Source organism: Rhinolophus sinicus, linkage group LG03 (assembly GCF_036562045.2).
Source record: "Rhinolophus sinicus isolate RSC01 linkage group LG03, ASM3656204v1, whole genome shotgun sequence".
Classification (NCBI taxonomy): Eukaryota; Metazoa; Chordata; class Mammalia; order Chiroptera; family Rhinolophidae; genus Rhinolophus; species Rhinolophus sinicus.
The window spans coordinates 54,701,371-54,723,118 of record NC_133753.1 but is presented as its reverse complement, the minus strand read 5'-3'; the positions used below and the strand labels follow the sequence as shown (position 1 = coordinate 54,723,118).

At 35.6% G+C, this 21,748-nt stretch overlaps 1 protein-coding gene across 1 annotated transcript in view; it reads right to left on the bottom strand.

Moving 5' to 3' along the window:
• The window catches only part of LOC141570585 (WD repeat-containing protein 72-like), a 76,079-nt gene extending 61,175 nt beyond the window's left edge, over positions 1–14,904 (bottom strand). Inside the window, exon 1 of the mRNA XM_074327728.1 lies at positions 14,703–14,904. Within this exon, the coding sequence (XP_074183829.1) occupies positions 14,703–14,850 (148 nt within the window). The 5' untranslated portion in view covers positions 14,851–14,904. The remainder of the gene's footprint in view (positions 1–14,702) is intronic.
• Positions 14,905–21,748: the final 6,844 nt, after the last annotated feature.

The window sequence follows — 21,748 nt, the reverse complement described above, 5'->3', positions numbered from 1 at the left end:
CCATGGGTCTCAGCATTTGTCACAGGGAATTACATAATCGTCTAATCCACATTGTCTCTTTAAAATATTTACTTGAGTTATTGTTAAAGAACTGTGATTTTTAAAAGGAGAATTTTTATACTAATTTTTATGAACTTGGAAACCATAAACACACTGATTTATACTAACAAATAACCATTTCAATGCAGATCCAAGACTAATCTCTGTGCCTATATTTAAATTTATAAAGATATCATTGATTAAAGAGCTGGTATGTAAGTTTACTTATTAAAAAATAAGTAAGCTTACTTTTTAACTCCAGTTCTGTAATGGTGTTATAAGACACGTGGTTTTCCAGTAAAACAACCCCTTATAGCTTCACTTTTTAATGTTAGTAGTAGGCATTCCACTTGTAAAATTACACAAACAAGTGCTATTGAAGTGCTGTTGTGCTTACCCAGATGACTCGTATTTTTTCACAATAATTTAGCCAAAGCAATCTACCAAAATGAAATGGATGTTGAGATAAAAAGTTTATGTGACTGTCATCCTTCTGTCTAATTTCAAAGCTCGTAATTCATTGATCTTAGTGTTTAACTTTGCAATATGTAAATTATTAAAATTAAAATAAGATACAATTTGAGTACTTCACTTTTACAAAAGATTTAGATGTTTACAAAAGTTTTAAAGCACCAATTTAGATAATTTCACCAATAACAAAAGGAAGCTAGTCATTGGTAAAAATCTTTAGAAATGTTTATGCTTTACACATGAGATGGAAGTTATTGATGGAATGGCTTTACTTTTTCTAATATTTTGCAAATTCTAAACTATGGCTGTGTGGAAGATCCCATACAAAGGAGAAAACAACCGAATCCACTTCATAACATAGAAATTATTTTACAGTAACTTTCTGATATTTAAGCAACTATGTATATGAGAACAGCACAAAACTCTTTCCTTTGGGAATCAGAAATGGAAAATTTTTGAACCTGTGTTCTAAAATAGCACTTTATACCAGAAAAAGCCTATGAAGGTTTACTTGATGTTTTCCATTTCTGATTTGATTAAAAAAATTAATAATTTTGGATTACTGCTAGACATTAAAAGAATACATTAAAAATATTGAAATTTATAATTATGCCTTGTGAATTTGGGAAAATGATGATTGGGCAAGGAGAGGACAGGGAAAGTAAAAACTATAGTCAATAAAACTAGGAAGGGAAACCTGCCAATTGTAATAAATACAATGACTTATGATGCCTTCATCCTCTTCATATAGTTGTTATAACTGGAGCATCTAAGTGCTTTATACCATTAGTCACTACTATATTGCAGTTTCATTCTTACATTTTTTCCCCAGTACCTTTTAGACCTATGATTTATGCCTACAGAGTAACTAGAAAAACCATATATGCTTTACATACAGGTTCCAGAAAGAGACAGAACTCAGCTAAGTAAACTTATTTTTTTTAATCCAGTTCTGTAATGGTCTTATAAGACATGTGGTTTTCCAGTAAAACAACTCCTCTAGCTTCACTTTCCACGTACGGACTTCTTCCAGGGCTGTACTGCTTTCTTAAGCTATATCATGGTGGAATCTTATCCTTTATAATGTTTTGGAGAAAGCTGAGGGTGGCGCCTGCACAATTTGATTTGGTGTAAAAATACACACCAAATCTGATTTCTGTTACATTAAGGCATTCTCTGACAAAACATACAGAACAAGAAATGAAGTGAATTGTGTTTTAGAAATATCTTGCAAGCTTGTTTCCCTGAATACCTGACCACTAATTTAAAAAAATGGATCAAAACCCACTTTAATTGAATATTTAATAGATGATTTAATGGTCAAGTTAAGATACATTTTAAATGCTAAATATAAAAATGATTTGTGTTTGCTTACTGGAAATGTTTGTAATATAAGCAAACACATATAATAAACTAATATTTAAAGCAAATTTACTATAAAATAAATGAAATGACTACCTTCAATTTATAAACATAGTACATTCATCAAACTATATTTTTGACTAATAGTTGGCTTTTATAATATGAATATCATAACAGTGGATTGCCATTACAGCAGCAATAGTTTAACTCATTTTTTTTAATGTGTAACATATTTCCTTTAAAATGAGCCATTGAAAACATAAAAATGGCAATATCCTCCTAGGGAAAGGCCTGCATTTAGATAGAGGGAAACACATCAATTTTCATAAATAAATGGAATTAGTCTTGTGAATTCTATCCTCTATTGATGCCCCATGAAATAGTGTGATTTACATAAAAGAATCTGAGATGAACAAATAGGAGCATGCAATTCTAGACTAAGGTCATCTTCCAACAAGTTGTCTCAACACAGCAAAGCTATGCATACTTAAGTCTACCATGCATAGTTTTCCACTCATTGAAATAGGCAATAGGCAATGTCTCACTTCATTGATATCTGTAAAGAGAAATAAAAAGACACATGCCAAAAACCTTTTGAAAGAAGTAGGGTGATGTAAGTAATAGAAAAGGATCATTTAAAAATAGTCCACCTAATATTGTTTTAGTATCTGAAAATAATGTTCAAATACATAGATATTTTGGGGGCACTGAAATGGCCATTTCTTCTTGGCACATTGTGAATGGACTTTAGCTATAGTAGAGACCTTGAGATCCCTAAGAAAATTCTAAAATCTCCTTTGCATTCCTTAATATTAAACACACACACATATGGTATCTGAGTACTATCATTACCTAGAGAGTTCCTGACATCTTTACTACAGAAAAAGAGACTGATTAAAACCTTTCATTCCCTTTCAGTATAATGAGAACCCCAGACAATGTTAATGGGTATGTATGTAACTGGAGCACACAGGTGAGCAGGCAATTCTATACTGTGTTACAGGTATTTTGCCATTACCTCCTGAAACACGGTTTCATAGTGCAGGGTATGCCATATAAAAAATCAATGATACTGCCCAATCTCAGCAGTTTGAAAGAAACATAAATCAATGGCATAAGGGAAGCAGGTGATGTAATGACGCTAGACTTAAGTAGATGGCTTGAAGAGATGGATCATGAAGTTTAACCTTTGAAATTATTCATTGGATATTAATATAAACACACAGAAAAGTACATTTAGTTACCTTGCTTTGCTAAAATTCTATTCATTAAATCAAGATTTTTTAAGTGGTAAAGAGCAATAATAGATCCTATTCCTGGAAAATATCTAATAGCAAATACTTAATAAGCCTGATTTTACTTAATGTTTCAGTTAAGGATGTTTGTAAAAAAGGAGCTCAATAATGTCTATATAAATCCACACACACACACACATACACAAAGAAAAAAAATGGATGGTAACACCCAAACTTGTCAATAAATAGTAAATGATACAAATGCATCCAAAGGAGATGAGAAATCAGACCAAAAATTAACGTATAAGTTGGGAAAATTTTAATAACTGATTCAAGGAGGGTGGGAGATTGAGGTAATAGACACATATACTTGAAATTAGCACCAAGAACTACAGCCAACTCAGAATGTATTGCTGACATGATCTGGACTCTGATGATTCTGAAGGACGTTGGGTGTTATTTGGTCTAAAAGCAGGGAGGAAAAATTTCTCTCCTCTATGTAATGTGAATGTACTTTCTCCATGTAGGACATGAAGTACTGAAGTTCCATCTCAATAATCTAGCAATAAAAAAATGAAGAAGAAAAAAAAGTACTGCTTTACAAGTAAAATACTAAACAGAGAGATATTCTGACAAAATTTGGACAAAAAGGTTTTCTGTATCTCCTGCTTTACTCACTCTCCACTTTGCACTGGAAATGTCTCACTTCTCTTAAAATTATTTGGCTCCCTTTATCTTTCAGGAAAAAGCCCCATACCAGAAAATTTACATTCTAGATATCTCACCTTCTAGATCTAGACTGGAGCATCCTATATCCTGCCCACATTAAATGTATCCCCATTTCCTGACCAGGCGATATTGCATGCCTCTGTGTCTGTCCTCATGTTACCATTACTTTTGCCGGAAATACACTTCTCACAACAAGCTTTGTCTCACTGGTGTCAGTTGGGTCCTCCCAGAAACCAGTGTTAAGATGGAGTTAGAAATGCAAAAGGTATATTGGGAGTAACGCCTGAGAAAGAGTAAGGGCAAAATCAGAACTGGGTAAAGAACTCTCTGTTCACTATGCAGAACGGATTAAAGTCTCCATCAGCCCAATGAAAACTCCAGAACAAAATTGGCTGTCAGAGGTCTGTATTGACCAGAAATAGCTAGACCCTTGTACCACCACCTTGCTCAGTCATTGTCCCAAGAAGAGTCTGACCTTTGCTCCAACGCAGAGATGGAACCAGATGCCAAAAGTTGGAAGCTGTCAGCCAGCCACACTTCCAAGCTGTCAGCCAGCTGGGCCAGTAGTCCTTTCTTGTAGAGGGACATAAGCAGTGCATCTCTCCAAGTCTGCCACACCATGATTCTCCAAAACACATATGAATGTCTACTCCTGTGTAAAGCCTTTACAAATCATCCCCAGGCAGTTGGTGGCTCTCCATGTTTCCATAGCAATGTGAACTTTAGTATCTCATACTGCATTGTGGTCTCATTATGTATAAAGGACTTGACCTTTTGGAAAGTAGAAGTAGTTTCTATCATATGCTTCTCATATTCCTAGTAGAGCGCTTGGGAAACAGAGCACCTAACATATATTCAAAAGAGGTAGAGCAAATCGATGGACGGATGGTTGGCTGGACCTACCAGCTTGATGATCAATCAGGTTGGTTATTCCCTACTCTGGTGCAGAGACACCAAGGGGAATACCTTGTATACGTCAAAGGGGATTATGAACATCTCAAAAAATCATCTCAAAAAATAGGCTATTGTACTTGAAGGATAAGATGTATCAAAAATTAGTACATACTAAGCCAAAGTTTTGGTTATGTTCCCAATCATTTACTGAACCTACCTGTGTAACACTATCCATCCATTATTTTCATTTCCAGTTTGTTCAATTCACAGATTGGGAAAGAGTTTTAACCTGGTTTTTAAATTCTAAGTTGTACTGTGTTTATCCTGTATTGTAAAATAATGATTTAACTTCAGTTGTCAGTTTTGGAACTTTCTTTAATGACTTCCTTGGGGAATGTTGAGTAGTTCAGTACCAGGCACCATTCATTCCATCAGCCAGCGACACTGACTCAGTGTTAGGCCCGGAGCCAGGCTTTGAGGACACAAAGATGAAAGTGAAAGAATAGGACACGGAGCTTTTTTCTTGTTACAGAGGAGACAGAACTGCAATTGGATGATTTACTACACAGCCTGGGAGATACTATGACCAAAGTATAAAAACTGTGTGTGGAGCGCAAGGGAAGGAGCAAACACATAGCTAAGGAAGGAGCTTCATGAGTTACTTTGGGGTTACGATGTGGTTTCGTCTCCCTGTGTACTTTTAAAAGGGGAGAGAGACAGAAACAAAGACAGGCCTCGGAACATAGAGAATTACTGTCCTGACAGAAGTGGCTCTCTGCCACGTGGGCACTGCCCCATCGGGGAAGGAAACTGCTGTGGTGAGGGACATTTGGTTTCCGCAGTGACTGTGGAGACACGTATTGGCACTTAGTGGGCAGGGACCGGAATTGCCAGATGCCCTGCAATGCTCAGCACAGCCCTTCACAGTGAATAACTGTCCTGATATTTCATTGATTTCCAAATAGTCCACTGGGCATTGGTGGAAGTGGAAGCTATGTTTGTAATTTCCTGAGCCTAGAACCTAACTTTATTTTACATATAAGAATCTTTCAAGGTGTTTAATGTACCCTGAATTTCCTAGGAAGGCCACTGCCCTATATATCAGCGAATGGCCATGTCTTGCTGCTGCTGTTGTCCAGAATTTTACCAAGAAAATCCATTTGGACACCCCTGCGCTACCACACACATGCAGGGACCTGCGTTAGTAACTGTCGTCTTCTCAGTGATGGGATGTGTCGGCATTCTATTAAATATTTTAGCATAGTCATGCCCAAGCTTTTCCTACTGAGACACATATTATTTTATTATAAATTACTCTTTGTTTTTCCTTTAAAATTTGTGTCTAAATTATGTGTGCAGATAGGTTGTATAACTTAGGCATTTCATTTTAGGATTATAATTGGAGCATTACCAAATACTGACTCTAAAGTCGATGCAAGGATTGAGAGCAGTTGAGAACCACTACACTTAAATTTTCTAAAATTTCAAGACTGACTCCATCCTGATGAGAAGAAACCTGAGAAGCTGTGTTCCCAATCACCATGCTCTTATGTATAGTCAGCTAAGAGGTGTGCTTTTACAGTACCTGGGGTTAGCGGGGCCACCTGGCTGGAGGACAGCCGTTCCTGCATAGATGTAAATAAAGGGCCCACATTCATCTGTAGCAGGTAAAAGGAAAAAAAAAAGTAACAATTCTTTTTTGAATGGTCTTCATTTCTTGTAGCTTATTCTTGGGGGTTGAAAATAAGTGCTTTACCTTTTTTTTTTTTGCCTTCAAATATCTGTCGGCATTAATTTTTTCCTGGTGGTTCTCTAGAATGATAAATTGCTCCTAAACTAAATACATACATTTACAAAAAATGCCTCTGGATGAACACTTTAGAAAAAAACCATCCTCCTTATAATGATCTTTCCCATTCTCTTCCTACCTGCGGACTAACATATTATTTAGCATTTCTTCCATTGTGCCTTACTTAGACCAGACTTCTTTGATACATGCCTGTCATTGTCATTTATCATTTATCTGCTTACTCAGGCAGCTTTTAATGAGCACCCATCATGAGCCACGTGGTACATTAGCTGCTAGAAGCACAAAATTAATAACTTCCAACTTATGCCCTCGAGGAGTTCAGAGAGGTGGGAAAAAAAGACAAATAAACAAACAATTAGTGTGACAGATGATAATACACTATTTTTGAAGGATATACAAGAAGTGTAGAAATTGATATAATCTAAAATTTTAGTACCTTACATTGAACCTTAGACATAATAAGCACTTAGTAACAGCTGTTTTGAAGTTATCCAAATTGTTTCAAGGCTGTAAATTGGGTAGATACAGTGCTGAGTTATAATGGGAAAATAAGCCTGCGGCCATCAAGGCGAATGACATTCTGATGCAACGGGATATTGCAACTGCATGGAAACAAATGGATAATTTTTCTTTCAGCCACCATTTCTCTAACAATTGCCTTGCCATGTGCCAAAAACTGTGCTGTTTGCTGAGAATACATAACTGACTGTATTCCTGTCTTTTTTCTGTGACTGGGGAAACCAAATGTCCCTCCCACAGCAGTTTCCTTCCCCTATGGGGCAGTACCCACCCTGCAAGGAGTTTAGGCATACCAAAATTACATCCAGAACTAGGAACGAAGATGGATATTAGCTAATAGAATTACATTTGATGGAGGAACAACTGATATCACACAAACTCCCAGGAAAGCAGTCAATAGGGAGAAGGCTGACCCAGGTGAGCCAGGTTGTAAAGAGGGCTCCAGGTTTGCAGCCTAAGGGCTACTACCTAGTGACCAGGAATCAGCCAGAAGTCCAAAGAGAGACCCTGAGTCAGAACGCAGGATGTGAATCCAAATACAGTAGCACCTCGGTTTTCGAACATCTCTGTTGACGAACATTTTGGTTTATGAACGCCGTAAACTGGAAGTAAATGCTTTGGTTTACGAACACGACTCAGAAGTCGAATATGTCACACGGCTTCCCCTGAGTGCAAGATCCTGAGGCTTAGCTGTCGAACGTTTCGGAGCTCGTGGGTTACGTTCGAAAACCGAGGTACCACTGTACTGAGGAAATAGTGTTTGACACAGCAGCTCCTTAAATACTTCCGTGGAGAAGCTGGAGCTGAATGAGGAACAAGAAGACAAGTTTCAGGGTAGGCTCGGGGCTCTCTAAAAATATCAGGTTGAAATCAGATCATGACAAAATGAGTAATGAACAGCCAAATAATCAGCTGTTAGGAAGGAGAAGCATTCTAAATGGTTACAGACTATATTCATTCATGTATCTATTTTTAATTCTTTTGTGAGCCTGATGTGTGTATACCACATGGTCCCAGGATGATGACACTTAGAAAACACAATTTTAGTGTATATTCCAAATTATATCTGGCTGCTAAAGAAAAGCAGTCAGCTAAAGATTTTGCTTGTCTCCTCTTTCTTTTACTAATTAGAAGTTAGCTGAGTCTTTTGTACACGCTATCCCCCAGTCCATCCATTCACCCATCTACTCAATAAACACTTATTACCAGCTACAAGGTGAAGGACCACCCTACGTGATGGGAGGAAAAAAGATAAATAGACCTGACCCTTGTCCTTGAGGGGTCAGTGTTGGGAGGCCACTCTCAGCTTGGGAGAACAATAGCACAAAACACATCGATTTCAGCGACAGAATCTAGATCACTTTTTCTTTGTCAATAAATTTAAATGGGTATGCAGACAATAATCAATAAAGTGGTGCCTGCACAACTGTTACCAAGGAAATATTTAACTCAATTCCTGGACGCCACCGTCTCTGTGCAGTCGGGCTAAGTTAGCATTCTGATTGCTCACAAGGAAAAGAGACGATGAAATACTCTAGTTCTTCATATGCCAAGATGAAAATCATCAATCTCAATCTCTGTGAAAGATGAAACTACTTTTGGAAAAAGAGCAGTGAACTCTATCAGTCTTTCTAAGGCAATGTAATCTTTAAGATGATACACAGAGGGCAGAGGCAGTGGAGAAGTTCAGAAGAATTTATATGGGGAAAAAGGAAAATGATGAAATTTCTCCATCAATTTTATAAGGAGCTAAAAATAAGGCAGGACATATATTAAACCCAAATGACAACAGTGTTTTTTGAAAGGTACGTAATATATTCTAGGTACTAAATAATTTATTTGCTTATCATATATAAATTCATCTTCATCTAAAATGTGAATCTTGATATTTAAGTAAGATTGTCTATCACAGGATTCAAATTAATCTATAAAAATGAAAATTCAAATTTCCTCCTCTCTTCCTCCCATACTGCCAGCCCTTAATCCTTTCAACTAAAATGTATGTGCCAAATCTTTTTCATTTCGAGGATTTACCAGTTGGTACTTCCAGTTCCCAGTAGTAAAACTTTCTATTTTTTAACCTCTAAAACTTATAATTATCTAAATTATATTCCAAATACAAGTCTTTAGTATTAAGTACATTTTTAGTGGAGTAGATTATAACGCTACACCCAAGGTTAGAAGAAATTAGCTATTTGATATTTGCTGATTAACTTCTTCAAGGCAATCTTTCCTCTGTTATTATGCCAAATATCTGGGGTCTTTTTTTTGCTGCTTTGTAATCCCCAACCCGAGTAACATCTATCTCTGCAACTGTCATATAGGGGACACTTGGTAAATATTTGCTGAACTAAGAAATAGTGAAGGAGAATTGTGGTTAATTGGGAGGCAATGACAGATACTGATGGATGAAGAACCCAGATTTTGAAGCCAGGCTGCCTGGGTTTGACTCCTGGCTCTGTTGCTAATAAGACCTTAGGCAAATGACTTCTTTTGATCTGTTTTCTCATCAATAAAATGGGTATAACAATACGACCTATCCCCATAGACTTGTTTGCCTGATCAAATGACTTAAGGCATACAAAGCAATTAGAACATGCTAAGCCATATCAACGTTAGTGGTTGTTATTTTCATTGTAATTATCATCCTTATCCTGGAAGGCTGAGGATTGGGAAAGAAAGGTGTTGGCGTAATGAGATTCAAAGGGGACCCACATGTTCTCCAGAGAGGAAATTAAAGACATGGGTTTCTTTCTAATGTCCAGGTTCCTCATTCATTAATTATATGATTCTTGGGAGCAATAGAGCAGCATAGGTAGCTTCAGTGGTCTTAGCAAACAGCTACGTTCTCCCACTCCAGCTTTTTGTCTGGCTTTATCATATTCACCTTTCAGACCATGGATTAGGCATCGTTTTTCTAAGAAGGCTTCTTGACCCCAAAGACTTAGTTAAGTGCCTCTTGTTATGCTCCTATAGCCTCTGCTGTGGCATCTGACACACTTTTATGGTTATCTTGATGCTAGTTTGTGTCTTCAACTGGAGATTTCCAATTAGTTCTCTGTGGTATCCCCAAATCTTGGATCAGTGCAGAGGCATGGAGGAGAGATATAGAAGAGCGATGCATAAAGAATTATTTAAAGTTTCAGAGACAGCAGAGTGTGTGATATAGAATATCAAGTTACCACCCGGCATAACCAAAAGCTTATCACATCTGCTTACTTAGCTCAATCCACCCAAATGCTGTGGTTGGGATACTTTCTTGCAGAAAATAACAAAGAAAAGCCCTGAAGTATGCATCATCAATGCATACATATTTGCTTGTAAATAATATACATGCTACTAGTATATCAACATTATGTATATAAAGAATACACAACAATAGAAATTTCAAAAGAAAAACATTAACACACACACACACACACACAAACATATGCACACACATATCTCCTGATAAAGCTTAATACTCATTTGGCAATACCATTTACAGCTTATTTACTTAAGCTTGCATTACTAGTATTGTCTTCAATCTACAGTTTCTTGGCAGGAAACTCTTCCCTATTTACTAAGGGCTAGTTTAGTTAATACTATGAAATAAAATCTGTAGGTCATCTAAGCAGGAACACTTAAACTGAACCCAGCAGGGGCAGCTTTCCGTGGAATGGGTCTTCCACACTTCCTTCAGAATATTTGGAATACAATATGCAAAACTGCACTACCTGACATCGGAATTAAGTCGGCACACCACGATCATTCCACGTATCAATTTTTTTTGTTTGAAAAATATAAGTATACATTTTCATTATCTTACTCCTCTATATCTAATCCATCAGCAAATACTGTCATCATACCTTCAAAATACATTCAGAATCTGATTACATTTCACTTTCTTCATCCATGCCACCATATTGGTTCCAAGTCGTTATCATTTGGATTAGCATAACGGCCTCCCAACTGGTCCCCCTGCTTCTGTCCTTGGCTCCTGAACCTCAGACAATGTGATCCCATTAAACTATGTACCATTTGTCTGCTCAAATGGTGTCCCATCTCAGAGAAAAAGCCAAAGGCCTGACTATGAGATCCAAGGCCTTCCATGATGTGGCCCCATTACTTTTCTGCTCCTTGCTCACTTGTATCACACAGACCTTTCCTAAATGACTTCTGGGGAGTTCTCACTTAGCCTGGAGACTTCACAGGGGTGGTGGAAGATGCATTTATTATAACTGAAGAGTCAAGAAAGAATTTCCTTGTGAAGTAGTTAACTATGTATCAAAGCCTTTCCACAATGAGACAGATTTCCTTCTGAGAAATTCAGCAGGCAGAGGCAGCCAGTCCCAAGCCAGTCCTCCTGCTGATGGCCACCGGGGCCACAAAACTTTTCCACTGAACTGCTGTTTATTTCCTTGATTTACTACAAAGGCATGGTTTTATTTCAACTAAGAGCACATTTTTATTATTTAATTTTGCAGGTAAGTCTTTGAAAATGATTCATGTAATAAAGATTATTTGCAATACCCATAGATAATGCATCATCTTCACAACCACAGTTGAACGTGAATTTAAATTCCGCCCATAATTCCAAGGTGACAGTTTTATCTACAAAGCTTCCATTTCTATTTAAATCAATTTATTTAATATAACAATTTAGAGCACTTGTTTAAACTGATCCCAATAACATTAAAAAAAAATAAAGCAAAATAACTTTGAAATGTACTTTAATAAAAGAAACCACTGCTGGTTTTATACCAATAAATCTTAGTCTCAAATATGAGTGTTAATTGTACAATTTGTTATTAAGGAGATTTAAAGAAGATAGCAATGTAATCATTATAAAAATGTAAACTTAGATAAAATCTACCACTCTCTCATAAAATACCATACGCAAATATTAAGATCTCAAATAAATACGTGCTGTGAAATATAACAAGTGAAAACACTGAAGAAAAATAAGACATAAAATTATAAAGTTCAAACACACATTATGCTTCAACTCTCATTTCACTTGATTTCCATTGCTTTGTAGATGCATCTCATGTACAAATAGTTCAAGAAACCTGGCGATTTTCTTTATTATAAAGGCTGAATGGCAATGATTGAACACTCTGCATTTTCTTTGGCAATAGAAAGTATGATTTATGAGAGAGAAATAAAAATCTAAGAAAACCACTCAATAAATTATTCAATTTTCAGATCAAGCTGATTTAGAGCGAATTTCGTTCAAGCTGCCAGTATGGAAAATGCAGTTTACTGGATAAGAACACAGTGTTTAAGAGAATATCTGAGTAGGTGGCCCTGTTTTTAGTAATGTTTTGACTATAGACAAGGCACATAACCTCTTTTAAGTCTTAGTTTATTCACTAAACAAATGGGATAGCAATAGGAAGTAAATCTCAAAGTGCAAGATATACACCACTGGTGGTATTCGAGATAGCTGGTATGGTTGTCAAATACTATTTATTTTAATGTATATGAGATAGATATATAATTTGGAAGTCAAATTAAAAAATTACAGAGGCAATTTCTCAGGATAAGCCTACAGAGCACCACAGGAATCTCTCTTTTTCAGAGTTGTTCTTTTCAGCTGTGAAACTTCATTTCCATGAACACGGACATGAAAATACACAAATGACTCAAATGTTGAAATCAGAGACTGAAGTCTCATGGGAATTACATACGAATTAAAGGAAAAAGTGAGGTAACATTTATAAAGTACTTAGCATAGTGTTGAAGTATACTAAGAACACAATTATTGTTATTATTATTATTATTTTGTCCTTATCTATTATTGCCATATTACTATAATGCTAATAAACCAAACATACTATGCCCTGGCATAAAGAAGTTTATGAGTATCTGTGCATAATAAAACCATCATGTTACTTTCCAAATGATTTACAAACAGGCTGCATCAAGTAACCAAGAAACCAAGAAAGAATAAAAGAAATTAAATTAAGAATAACATTTTTTTAAAATAAAAAGGGGATGAAGGGGAGCTCACAGAGGATAAATGAGCAAGAACCTGATAAAATTAAGCAACGTAAACCTTTTATCATAAGAATACTTGGTAAATAATATAGTGCAACGACTCTGGGACTAAGTAAATTTGTCTATAAAATTTGAGGAATAATCACACCCAGTGACTAGGACCTACACTGTCTCCTTAACTTTTGAATCAGGATATTTAAAATGAATGAAACACCTTTTTTCATTTAGTTATTTTAAAAATTCCATCAAGTAATGCAGAGCACACCACTGAAATAAAGGTCTAAAACTTTCTCTGTCATTTTTCTAAGTTCCTCTGAATAGTTAAAAAATAATAATAAATATTTTCTAAACGGGAGAGGGGAAAGGCAATGTTACATCCAACATAATATTGCTTGAAATTTTTCCTCTTCAGTGTGTGTTATGTGTTTCCCATTTTATTGCAGTTAATATTGTCCTACAGGTAGTTTTTCCCCCCAAAAAATATGGTTAACACTTTGTGAATATGTTATATTTTTTTAAAAATATATATTCTAAATTTCATCTACCAAAATATAAAGTAGCATTAGCACGTTTGTGTTCTAATTCTTATCACAAACTAACCCTAAATTTTCTTTTAACATTGGCAAAGGATCATTCAACAATAATCAAAAGATAGTTAATATCTAAACTTGAAATCTGGATCTCTATTTTGCTTTTGGCCTTCATTAAAGAAGGCTTTTTCTGCTTTATATCCTCTCTCACTACATAGTGCCCTCCAATCAGGATAATCTTATAGAAATAATAAAAAGAAATAAATAGAATACATTTTTAAGAATGACATCTCTTCTAAGATTTAACATTTTAACTAGAGCAACATTTCTCTGGGTCCCAAATAAATAAAATCTCTTTTTGAGTACCTAACAATTTTTTAACAACCAGGAACATGTACATTTGTAATATGTTTTCCTGACAAAAATATACATTAAACCTTATTAAACATCAGTTTATTCATCAAAAGCTTACCAATAAATTTGAAAATCAAATTTGTACTTAACTTATTTTTACTGTTTTTTATTTGTTTATTCTTTAAGTCACACTAATGGCTGAAAAATTAGTTAACAATTTACAGCAGAAATTTAGATTCACTTGATAGCCATAAACTATAAATATTATCATTGTAAAGTTACAATGATAAAATATATTATAAAATCAAGTGGTCCAACTATAAACCAGTTTAATTTTAGTTTGTACTAGTCTCTTATTCCCCAAAGAGAAAAACAAAACAAAACAAAACAAAAAAACACACAAAAAAACAGGCACATGGCTATTATCAAGGCACCAAATGAAAACAAACGGCCCATTGTTATCAGGGTATCCTTATAATGTATATATCCCATTAAGCTACTGCTGTTAATCCTGTTTTCACTTTTAATCACTTCAAAACATTTTTTATAAATAGTATAAGTTTTTGTTTTGGAGCATACTGAATATAACAGAATTGAGAAGTTCTTTAAAAACTTGACAATTATAAGAGGAAATTGATAGCAAAATAAGTCAGAAGAAGAGCACTTGGCTTGGTTTTTTGCAGAAATGATATATTGTGAACTCATTCTCAACACACTCTAAATAATAAAAAAACCACAATTTTGATGAAAGAGCATGCCAATGAATTTTGCACTTACTTTGCGGAGGCAAATTGTCTGTAACACACTGTAACTCTAGCTCCTCGGTCCATTCCATCTTTGGCGGTATCTGTATCATCTCATAGTTACCATTCTCAGTCATGGACTCTGGTTGACTGTTGATTGGTATCTTTCTCAAGGTCTTCATGTGCTGTTGAACTTCCGCCAAGAGAACAGCTTGTATTGCTTCAGTTACCTGTTAAGTTTGTGGTTTTGTATGAATTATTTTTAGAATTATTACAAATGTTTGGGGTCTTGTGCACAAAACCCAAAGGCTGGAATTTTTATTTAAATAGCTTTCACATAAATTGCAATGTTCCATTCCACTAGAATTAGCATCTGAAATAACTGAAATATGGATACTGAGAAATGGCACCCAAACCATCACATTGTTCTTTTGTAACCACAAGAGAGTCTAAAAGGAAAGTTGAAAGGAGTTCTGTATTCTTTCTCCTAAGATATTTTCATTTCTACCAGATGACAGAGAAAAATAATTTGAATATATCATATTGCTCTTAAAGACAAGTTTAGCTCCTCAAATATCTAGCTCTAAAGCACTATGTAACTAAAAACACATTATTTAACCTAGGTTTAATACAAAAGTTTAAAGAGAAGACTTTAATAATAAATCTCACTAAACTGTGTGTCTGTGTTTACGGCTTTACATAGCTTAAAAGACTGCAATATGTGCCTTCCAATTATGTGACATACCTACCTCGTCAAGAACCTATGGTTGAGTGTACGGGGAAGGGAATGCTTGTCATAGGCCATCTAATCTAGTATCTTCATTTTTAAATGTAGAACCTGAGACATGACATCCCAAATTCCATACAGACTTGGTGGACAGACTTTCCAAACCTTGCTTCTGTGTCCTTTGTAGTATGTGCCCTCCCAAGGTTCTAGCCCCTTACCGAGTGATGAGAGTATTACTTAACCTCTTCCTGGAAAGAGATGAGACAAGATCCAGGAGTTAAGTTCAAGGAAAGCCAAGTGCTGAATCAGTGAGAGCAAAGGAAGGGCACCACTGATCTAGGTGAACTTGGGACATCCACCCATTATCCTTCTATGTCTAACGGTTAAATCTTTCATATAGCCACATTCGAATGCCTGCTCCTTTTCCTCTGTAAAGCCCACCCTTTGTCAAGATGACTCATGTTCCACAATTGCCATTGTCCCCTCTGCATTATCCCTAGTTTATCTATAGGATGTCTCAGAGCTTGGGCTTTGGGACAAGATCAGCTGAGACTAGTGATGTAGAGAGGCTGATTCCAAAACCAGGACATGTATTAATCTAAATATTAATATTCATTGCTTTTATGTGTCAGAGTGGCATGTGAGACTTTTAGGCACCAAGGGCTCTCAGAGAGCTGATGCTGATGGCAGATGTTTACTGAACTACTGGGCCAGAAGGAGCCTTGACCTTTAATATAGGAAGCTTCCAAAAAATATCAGAGCAGCTTCCTGATCCCTGATCAGGCTCCTGTTCTTGCCCACTCCCCTGCTCATACTCAAATGCTTGGTTAGGTTGTGAGAAAAGGCTAATGAATGAAGTCACTTTACTATTGTATACCATATCTACTAATACAATAGATATTATATACCTGTCACAATACAGGTATATAATGCTTACTTTTGTATATCATGTGATGAGATACTCAACACTGTGTCAGCTATTTCATACCATGAACGTAAACTATAGTTCTACATAGCATGATACTGTTAAATCATGCCTAATAATATCTATCATGATGATGTGATACATTAGCTATTAGATATAATGTTTACCAACATACACTAGTCTATATCACAATATAGATCAATCGTGCTTATTTATTTATGGATAGCATATGATGGGGCAAACTATATTAACTATTCATGAACAATTTTCTATCACTGAATTTATTTCATTTTCATTTTGTCATGTTTTATTTGATAGCACTGCTTCCAAGATGTAGATGAGGTGGTAAAAAGAGCTCATTTGAGTCACAAATAAGAAGGCCTGAGCTTCTGAACCAACTATAACAGTAACTACAAATGCAGCCTTGGACGAATTCACATACTACTCTGGGACTTCATGTCCTCACTTATAAAACAAAATCTGTGACACAGAGAAGCTAGGATGAGAGCGTCCAATTCCAGAATCCTTTGTGAAACTTGCTTCTGTCTATAACTATAAATCAGGAGGATATTGGAGGATATCTTCAGACCCATGGTATGTCCAGATCATGGTCGATCCCTCAGAATGAGCAGTTTGGCCATGTGCCCACATGGGACTATGGCTGCCATTTCACACTGGGATCATTATTACCTCTGAGGAACACCACAAGTGTGATTGAGAAAGTCCTCTAGCCCACTGGATTTATTGTAATAGCCTATAGTAACTTGAATCAATATTCTTTCTTAAAAATATACAGGGATTTATACAATTTCATCTGACATTTCTAATTATTAGATTTATATGTCATGACCACATTTTTAAACTGTTGAATTTGGCAGCTTTTTGACATATTTGGCACTACAAATGCATACTATAAGAATAATTAATATATCATTGAAGATAAGAGGAAGCAATAATAACAGAATAAAACACATTAACTGTAATAAGTAGGATACTCAGAGCCACAAAACTTAAAAGTGAATACTGAATGGCACACACCCATTGGAAATAGACTCAAAATACATACTTTATGTTCAGTGTGAAATCAGTAAAGTATGGCTCCAATTCACAGAGAAATGGTACATCTTATAAGCAGGTAATAACGTTATCACAGTATCTGGTATACAGTGGGCACTAATAAATACTAATGGAATTGAAATAGATTCTGTACACTTTAAAAATGTAACTGTGGAAAGTAGAATTTATTGATAATTTCTAACTATGATTACTTGAGTTTCTCTAGTATACAAATACAGTAAATTTTTGCAGATGGTAGGAATAACATTTACCCCCCCAAATATAAAAATTTTAGACAATATGTTATATAATTTTGTGATTTTAATAATGAGATAGAATTGAAAGCACTATGGCTATAAAGCTATCTTCCAGATGCATATAAATAAGTTTCTCTGAAAATACAGATATGCAAAGTATTACACTCTTATGTGGGAATATGCAGTGATTCAAAACAAGGTTTACAAATCCATTGGCTAGAAAGAGACAGTCACAAATCTGGGCCATATGCTTATTATTGTGCCATAGGCAAGATAAACATTTTCAGGATTTTCTACTAACACCTTGAAAGAGCAAAGTACTACTATAAAATAGCAAAGAACATTTTGAGAACTCCTAAGAGCCCCCACGGCCTGCTCGTAGTGCCAATGTCCAGATTTTCTGGTATAAAAGCATTTTCCCAACACTCGGGCTCACACTGGCCTTTCATGTTTTTGCAACATCTCCTGGAAAAACAACATTTCTCCCTGGTGGCCTAAATGTCATATGTCACCCACTGGTGTTAGATTATAAAATCCCAAGAACTTTAGTGCAGCTTCAGAAACATGAAAATTAGCAACCCCAAAACCTCGCTGTTGCTTTTCCAGTATTTATTTCTATGTTGGGCATGTTTCATGTATGAGAAGCCACTGAGACAATCTCCAGACAAACTCATTTATCTGTAAAAGTAACTCGTTTTTACCCCCTCCCTTCAAGATAACACCCTTCAATTTCTAAAGTTGGATTTTGCTCTACTTTACAGTAGCATTCCATTACTACATAGTGTTCCTGGAACACATTAAAAAGTAGATTCGTGTAAACATAATTCGACTAACTGCTTAAATGAAGATCATTATTAGGAATTTGAGGATTGGTTAATGAAGCCTTTAAATGGATACTTGCACAACTCTCTGTTGTTCTTGAAGGGCCTAGGAATTCTCATTTTCCCACTTTACACATGAAGGAAATAAATAATCAAGTTAAACCTATCTTCCAGAAGCATTCATCAGGTTAGTGACAGAGATGAGCGGAGAACTGAAGCTTGGACTTCCCTTAGAGTGAGTAATAAATGCTCTGGGAATATTTGTACTGCTGCCAGCATTTTGTACAAGGTTATAGAATCACAGAATCTTAAAGATCCATTAGTCCAAACATGTTCAAATCACATTAAAACTTCTTCGAAGGTCATATGAACAACTACGAAAGATTTTTATTTAGAGTAATTGAGGATAATTGTTCTCTTGAATTCTTTTCCTTAAGGATTTTTTTCCCCATTGAGGAGTTCTTTGGCTGCTGGGGTGGGGGGGGGATTCTCACCTCTAATAAGACTCTTCTAGTGTGATTGCTAATATGCTGGTCATTTCATTATCACAGAGGCATTTTGCATAACTATTCATTCACTCATTAAATATTTATTGACTGGCTACTGTCACTACTGCTTTTCTGGGCATTGGTTGGAGGGGTGAGTGAGACCACATCCTTGCTCTCAGCAAGCTTCTATAACAGTGAGAAGACATAAGATAAGCAAGCAAAAAAGCAAATGGTATAATGTCCATTAAAAGCAAGCACAACAAAGAAAATAAAACTGGGTAATGTGATGGTGACAGGAAATATGGGGTTGGGGAGGGTACGGTAGCAATATTAGATGGAATGACCAGGGAAGAGCTCTCTAAGGAGTTGGCTTTTGAGCAAAGACCCAAATGATGAGTGGAAAAATGAGAATTCCTGCCCAAGAGAACAGTAAGTTCCTGACATAGAAATGAGCGCTGTGTGTTCTGGAAATAAAAAGGTCAATGTGGTTAATATCACAAACAGGAAGGAGAATGATGAGTGAAGAGGTTAGGCTGGGGGCAAATTATGTAGAAACTTGTAGGCCATGGTAATAAGTTTCAATAGCCATTCCAATTGTGTTCATCTGGTTTTATGGTGTCAACTGCACAATTCTAAGTTAACTTTCTTTGTTTCCCTGTAACCAAGAATAACATTTGTAATTGGAGTTAGTGCTATTCTCATCTTACAACTTTTACATTCATTAAGCTCATAAAGAAGAATAAAGTCACAATAAATATTCATCCAATCAATGAAGAGATATTTATTGCGCACTGTACAAAGCTACGCATTTAGTTTTTAGGACCTGAAAAGAGGAAAGACTTAAATCGGGCATTGAGGGAACCGGCTCTCTAAAAGTACCTCAGATAATTTTCATGAGTAGTGTCGAGAACCATTAACTAATTTATATGTATTTCTAACAATTATACTAGTACATACTCAAATGAAATCAAATTCATCATTATACCTTAAACTTATCTTTGTACTTTTTTTTCAACAAAAAGCAATGACTGATATTCTCACCTAAAACAGATCACCAAATTTTACAATTCCTTCCTTATACAAATAGTTCCTGAAATTGTACATTGCATCTCTCACACAGAAATCATATAAAAGACTTCCTTTGATTTGTCCTTACCCAGCCATACTACTCTGATCAATAGGTGTAGCACTTATGTTTTAATTTGCCTCATTTTGTTATGTATTGTTTCTTTTAAATTTGCCCTCTTGTGTGTCCTTTCTATCTATTTGCCTTAATGTTCAGTGTGAAATTTCAAGAAAGAGCTGGGTCTTGTTTTATTTAAATTGATCCATAGAGTGCCCAGCAGGTTCCTACACAAAAAAGCACTTCATAAGTGCCTTTTCATTAATTGAAAATGTACATATTATCATCCAAGTGAAAAAAAATCAATGAATTAAGGCTTTCTGATGAATAAAATATATTATCTAGGTGCCAGCTCCCAGGAATGAGATAAGAAAGGATGATTAGGGCTCGTGCTGGAGGGAAAATTACTATAATTGTCTATTTAAATTAATGTATTAATATATGTTTTAAATCCTGGTATTAAATATTTAAATTAGTATTAGTCCAATATGTATTTCATTGAATCACCATTTACTTTATTAATAGATTGTGTGTGTGTGTGTGTGTGTGTGTGTGTATCACATTAGTGGTCAAGTGAGATATGTTAGAAGGTATTCGATATAATATAAACTGAGAACATGAAAGAAATGTATAAGAAATGTCTGACTCATTAATATCATTTTTTCCTAAAGGAAAGTATAATATGAATTTGAAATGACCAAGATCAGTGCATAAAACATGTAAGTACGATAGAGCACTACAATTTTGAAGTCCTGTTTTCCATTTCTTCATGAGCTCAGCAGGTAAGAGAACATTTTCTTTTGATCTCTCTCCTTTCTTCCTCTCATTTTGTTGACCTCGTGACTCTACCATCAAAGAGGTAAGTACTGGTCTCAACTGTAACTACTTACTGGCATCATGGGGTACTTCACAGTGTACTTTAATGTGATGTTAAAATTTTAATATGTGGTAGAAATGAGAGCCGACTTTTCTTGGCAATATCAGTGAATTAAAAGAATTAATTGCAACTTAAGGGGGAAAGATAAAAAGAAAACATCCCAGCTTTACCAATATTACTTAGTCACTATTCCTGCTGACAAAGTGGGTACTGGTTCCTGTCAAACCTTTGGAATGAGTACCTCAGAGTATTGTTTTATTCTTCAGGCTTTGACTTTATAGACTAGTTTGAAATGAATGTCTTCCTTCCCTTTACGTCTCATCTTCCAATTATTAAAACACAAAACCACATTTCCTTAGCACCTAACTGGATTTTAAATGCTATAAATGCCAATTCTCAACATCAGGGAGACTCATAAGTAATAACAGTAGTTGCTCAGGCTGCTTTGGTTGGGGCCGTCAGAGGAAAAGCTGGGGCCTCCTTGGCTCTGGTTAGCTATTCTGTCGGTCTCTGAAGAAATCATCTATATTATGCCTTAAATTCTAATCCTGTTCTGAGTGTTATAAAAAATGAAAATGAGGATAAATGCCCCAATAAGGACTACTACCTAGAGAAGGCAGGCAACCCAGACTGGAAGCCACATCGGGAGACACTACTTGTAATCATAAATGTGAGACGTGGCCTCATATAATGGAAGGAGCAAGGGATTTGGAATTAGAGTTGGGTTGGAATCCTGACCCCTCTGCTTATGGCTATGAGTAAGTCGTCTAACTTCCCTGAGCCCCAGTTTTTCAAAGGGTAAAACA